Consider the following 6,000-nt stretch of genomic DNA (forward strand, 5'->3'; position numbering starts at 1 on the left):
TATGGCAATCATTTGGTTACCATCCAGAATTTTAAGCTGCTGAGAAGTGAATCACAATTCCTGCCTAGGAGGGGATTCCAGAGTTCAAATCCAGTAGTGATTCTGGCATTATTAGAGGTAACTGATGTGTGCTGACACAGGAGGGAAATGGAACAGCAGATCTGAACCCTGGCAGTGTGGGAGCTCTGAATGAGGACGAGAGGGGAGGAGTACCACCCACACCCACGGTAAACTCAGTTTATAAACTCATCCACAGTAAAATTCATTTTCTGAGGACACAGAGTAAGCTGTGGTGATCATTCAAACAAGATTTAGGGGCTGTAATCCAGCACAATTAGTAAGAAGAGCACTGAAACTCAAACTGTGGTTTTACCCTGTCAGTACTAAAACAGGGGAAGAGCTTTTAAAGTTTCGCCAGAATAATGAATGAAGCCCACAGTGAGAGGTAAGAAAAGGGGATGGAGCTACAACTGTTCAGCTTTGGGGGCTGCTGCTACTGAAACCTTTTCACATCTATCATGAAGCAGGCAGCAGTTATCCCTGAGCAGCTGCCAGGCACCAGATTGCAACCCAGGTAACATCCAGGAGCTTGTTCACCTCCCTGCTCCGGGGCTAAAGGCACCTTCTCCCAGCGAGAGGCCACTGCAGGACTTTTGATGGGGTCATCACTGATTCATGCCTGGAGGAGGGCTGGCTCATCAGTCATTAGCTGCTTTCAGGAGCAGTTATTCCCTGTTTTCTGGAAGGGACAGGAGTATGTTATCACCTGGTGGCAGGCTGAGATTCAGCAGAGCTCCACGCTCCACATGGATCACCTCCTCATCCAGGCTGTAGTGGCTCTCAGTTTGCTTCACGTGGGGCTTTGGGCAAAGCTTTTTGTATTCTTGGCTGGGATTTCCATGCTCTCACTCCCAGCTGAGCTGCCCAAACACCACTTCATAAGCAATGAAAGAATTGCTTTAGCCATGCAGAGAATCCACAAGGACCAGGCTTCTGGCTCAGGCAAGACCCCAAAAAGTAGTGGGGGTAAAAGCCTGGCTTTACCCTCCTTATCCTGGATAATAATAATGATGATAATAATAATGATAATGATAATGATAATGATAATGATAATAATAATAATAATAATAATAATAATAATAATAATAATAATAATAATTTCTGTTGTCCTTCCCTTCTTTTCCCCCTGCCTGTTCAGTCAGAGATTGTATTGTGCATACAAAACTCCCAGCATAACAAAGTCTTGGATCCTATTTAGAGACTCTACAATTCCAGGAAAAATAACAGATTATATCAGACCCAGAATATGCTCCTTAACAAATAATACCACCTAAAAAAATCAGATTTAACCACAACACAGCAGATTAGGTAAATCCAGAAGCAGCTCTACACTGACACAACTGGAAATCCAACATATTCTTTGCACAACAAATGAGTTCTGGAGTCAGCTTTTGTGATACTTCCAGTGACAATGTGGGATGCTGTGCATGGAAATGTGGATTTGCCACCACAACCCAGGCAGAGAAGTGTTAAATTCAGGAGTGGTTTTCAGAAACTGCTGTGGAATAATGCTTTTATTTCATCTGAAATAATGAATGATATGAATTTCATTATTGTGAATAATGAAAACCAGGTTTTCATTCACTGTAGTATCAGGAACAGCTTCCAGATTTGATAACCCAAAATTGACAGATTCAGAGGCAGCAACCTCAGTTACATCCACAGAACAAATGAGGTTGCAGAGACACAGACCAGCCAAGCTTGGCTTGAAATGTTTGATGCCCTTGGAGAACTTTTTATCAAGAATGTCCTCTTTGATTAAGCTGTCTGGGGTGTAAATTGTTCCCATTCTCCACCTTCTGCAATGAAAAACAACCCACAAGCTGCTGCCATTCACCCACCTCTTCAGCCATCCCACATCTCAAAATCATCACCAACAAACAGAAAAATCAGACCAACGAAACGTGAGCAGACCAAATCTTCCACTGGCCTTGACTCAATGAAAATCACACCCATTATGCCAGGAAAGACACTATTACTGATAAATACAGTTATTTTTATTTATTTTTTTTTCTACACCATGCCTGAGACTCTCCTCTCCCAGTGAGGCCCACAGGAACAGCAGTAACTTGTTTTTTTGAGAACTGGTTCCACACAATCCCCTCACAGTGATGGCCCAAGCTAACTAAAGTCAAACAGACATTTGACCCTTTTTGAAACCAGAATTTAACCCCTTAAAAAAATACAAGGTTTATTTAAAGGTCAATATTTACAGAGCATAAATCCCTAAAAACAAAATACGTAAATCTCAGGCAGCATTTTGGAGTTTTTCTGTGACTATGGTTGTAAGAACTGGAGTTTAATGATAACAAAACAACAAAAATATCACATTAAAGAGTGTGTAAACGACACTCTTGCCTACACAAAGCCACAATTTTATCCATGTGAGGAGGTTTATTTATTTCAGTTCTCTTACGGGCACTCAATGTCTTAAGCTGCTCAAAGATCAGGGTCAGAATTCCCCATATTTTGCTGAACTAGAAATGAAAATCTGAAAACATCCATCCTTTTTCTTGTCCACATCAAATGTTTCTTTCCTTTGTGCTTGGACAAAACACAAGGTCGTGACTCCAGTAGAATTACACATTAGGGAGCCACAGGGTCACCAGATCAATGTCAGATGCTTCATTGAAGTTGAAAAATGTAAAGCTTAATCTTTAGTATCTCTGGAATGAAGCTGCCCAAACAGAAGGAGGACACACACTTTGAGGCTTTCCAAACATTCCCAAAATTGGACAGGATCTGCCTGGGTGCAGAATGGGTAATTCTGGGTAAGAATCCAGCTCCATTCAGGGATGGAGCACAAGAACATTGAGATTTGTTGTATTTTCCTTCTGGTACCAGAACAGGCTGATTTCAAAACAGTCCACACAAAACTCACATGATGCACATGAAATCCCCATTTGTGAAAAGAAGGCATCTCTGAGTATTCATCTTGCCTTATTCTTGTATATTTTGCATTATTTCTCTGCACATGTTCAGGCAGAAAACTTAAACCTTGAAATCTGCCAAATCTTAATAATCCAGACACTTCCCAGAAATTGAATTTTCAAAGTTCCAGCTCTAAATGTGCATGGATGAGGCTGTGTCTGCTTGTTGAAGGATATAAAGAAACACCACCATGTGACAGAATACAGATAATTAAACAAAACCTCATCAGTGATGATTGTAATGAACCCAGTTTGTCTCCTCTGCATCATAACAGCAATGAGAGATCATAGAATCTTCAAATCATGGAATGGTTTGGGTTGGAAGGGATCTTAAAGCTCATCCAGTGCCACCCCTGCCATGGCAGGGACACCTCCCACTGTCCCAGGAGCTCCCAATGTCCAGCCTGGCCTTGGGCACTGCCAGGGATCCAGGGGCAGCCCCAGCTGCTCTGGCAATTCCATCCCAGCCCCTGCCCACCCTCACAGGGAGGAATTTTTTCCTAATAACTTAACTAAAATTTCCTCTGCTCCAGTTTGAAGCTGTTCCCCTTGTTCTGTCACTCCAATTCCTGATGCATTGTCCCTCCCTGGATTCCCTGTAGCCCCTTTGGACACTGGAAGGTGCTGTGAAGGCTCCACAAAACCTTCTCTTCTCCAGGCTGGAGAATCCCAACCTTCTCATCCTGTCTCCATAGGGGAGGTTCTCCAGTCTCTCTGATCAACTCTGTGGCCTGCTCTGGACTTGTTTCCATGTCCTTCTCATGCTGGGGGCACCCAGAGCTGTGAGCAGTGCACACAGAAAAGCCCACCACACCAAAGAGGCTTTCTCACATCCCCTGCACTTTATGCTGCCTTGTTTTTAAGAATGTAGCTGTGTCCACTTTTAAAGCCAAAATGACCCGAGCATCCATGGCTGCTTTCCAAAGAATGTGTTCAGACCACAGCAGGCCCTAATGACATAAACAGAAATCAGAAGGATTTGGAGTGGAGTTGGCCAGCTTTCCTACCCCAAACACAGCATTAAAGTAATTGCCTTCCTCACACCCTTTTTCAATAAAACAGCAACTCTGGGGTGATGCTCTGCTGAGAACAGACTCCTAGAATTCCCTTGAACTCGCCATTACAGAGATTTTTATGCAGCTCTCTTGCTGTAATAAGATACTTTCATACCCAGCCTTGCCCTCTCCCACTAACTCCTGTGGTTACAAAAACCTTCTTTGGGCACCAGTTTTGGCAGAGAGCACGAAACTGAGTTATTCTTTATGTTATTTCTGCTGCTGTGGGCATTTAAAGAGCATGAAGAGGTACTAAATCCCCCTCAATGTTTTCAAGTCTTACTGGTTGTAACCCATGTTGAGGCAAAAACTCAATTTTTTTGAGGGGAGGAGGATTTGTTATTCTGCTCTTTCCATAAAAACAACTGAGGACAAAAAGGCTGTGGAACTGCTGGGTTTGGAAAACCTGGAGAGGGGGAAAGAACAAGCTCTCCCACTACTGCAACTCATCCTGGTAAATAAACAGGACCCAAAAACAACACAGAAGGATAGAGAGAGAGAGATTCTTTCATTCACTGAGTTTTACAGAAAAAGGGAGTTGTTTAAAATAATATTTCATTTTTATTCTATGCTTCAGTTAAAAATAAGTTGTAAAGTGAGGCTTTTTCTAGAAAGAGCTGCTGACTGGTAGATGGCAGCCAACTGAGGAGAAACTCCATGAAAGTAGTTGCAGAAAATGTAACTTCAAAGAAAAATAGACAGAAAGGCAGGCAGAAAGAGTGAAAGAGTCCACAAAAGCTCATCCAGTGCCACCCCTGCCATGGCAGGGCCACCTCCCCCTGTCCCAGCTGCTCCCAATGTCCAGCCTGGCTTTGGGCACTGCCAGGGATCCAGGGGCAGCCCCAGCTGCTCTGGCAATTCCATCCCAGCCCCTGCCCACCCTGCCAGGGAGGAATTTCTTCCTTATATCCAACCTAAATTTCCCCTTTTTTCAGTCTGAACCCATTTCTGTTTGTCCTGTCACTCCAGTTGCTGATGAAATTTGTGTGCAATACCCCAAAATTCTCTTGTTCTCTGCAACAGCTACATCTGCCAGATCTCACAGGTTCCAAGTCTTCCATAAAGAAGGATAAGAAAACCACAGCAATAATAATAATGGTAATAATAATAATAACAATAATAATAGTCATAATATAGTAAAAACAAACACTCCCTTCTGAAATGCAGCAAACCAATGCTGGTTTTAAAGTGTTTTAAACATTGCACTGAATATATGTAAGGGATGCTTATTTGGATCTGAATTTTTGCATTATGCTCATTTTCCTTCTGCAGCTGAATTTAATGCTTGCCACCGGATGTCGTGGAGCAGAATCAGGGACATAGAAATCCTGTATTTTTCAAGGAGGTATATTTTATCAAACACACCAAATATTAAAGGATGATCAAGGAGGGTTAATTTTAGAGAAAGCTATCTTTAAAATATCCACGTGCTTCAGAGCAGATCACACAGGTGTCAGCAACAAAGACTGCAGGGCTGACTCAGACAACAGCATGTAAATATTGAGGAATAAAAATCCCATGCTGGGCAGTAGCACAGTTTATAAACATGCAAGAAAAGCTGTGGTATGTGTACATATTCTTTAATTTTATGGCTCTCCAAACATCTGAGGACTCACAATAAACAGGAAACTAACCTTGATGTGAGCTGCTGGATCGGGGACAGTCTGAATCATGTCCTTTAACAGGCCAACGTGTTTACCAGGAGCTCAGATCCCAAGGCAGCTGCATAACCAGAGAAACAAAAGTCATATCATTTTACTTTAAATGTTTATTTTCAATATAAATCTCTTTTCATAGGCTGATAAGCATCTTTCCTTCACCAGACCTCCTCGAGACTCAGCACAGCTGAAGCTCCGAGACACTTCTGCCTCCACAGGGTCTGATGAGGATTTATTTCATGCAGGAGAAAACACTCAGCCCTAAACTTTTTCATGGAAAAATGGTCTTTATTTGCA

At 42.4% G+C, this 6,000-nt stretch overlaps 1 protein-coding gene across 2 annotated transcripts in view; it reads right to left on the minus strand.

Annotated features, from left to right (window-relative positions):
- Nucleotides 1-5,768, minus strand: part of ERG (ETS transcription factor ERG) — a 100,737-nt gene extending 94,969 nt beyond the window's left edge. Inside the window, exon 1 of one of the 2 annotated variants that reach the window (XM_058834133.1) lies at nucleotides 5,680-5,768. In XM_058834133.1, the coding sequence (XP_058690116.1) occupies nucleotides 5,680-5,718 (39 nt within the window). In that variant the 5' untranslated portion in view covers nucleotides 5,719-5,768. The remainder of the gene's footprint in view (nucleotides 1-5,679) is intronic. The other variant, XM_058834153.1, reaches the window with a different exon arrangement.
- Nucleotides 5,769-6,000: the final 232 nt, after the last annotated feature.

The sequence above is a fragment of the Poecile atricapillus genome, chromosome 1, assembly GCF_030490865.1.
Source record: "Poecile atricapillus isolate bPoeAtr1 chromosome 1, bPoeAtr1.hap1, whole genome shotgun sequence".
Taxonomy (NCBI): domain Eukaryota; kingdom Metazoa; phylum Chordata; class Aves; order Passeriformes; family Paridae; genus Poecile; species Poecile atricapillus.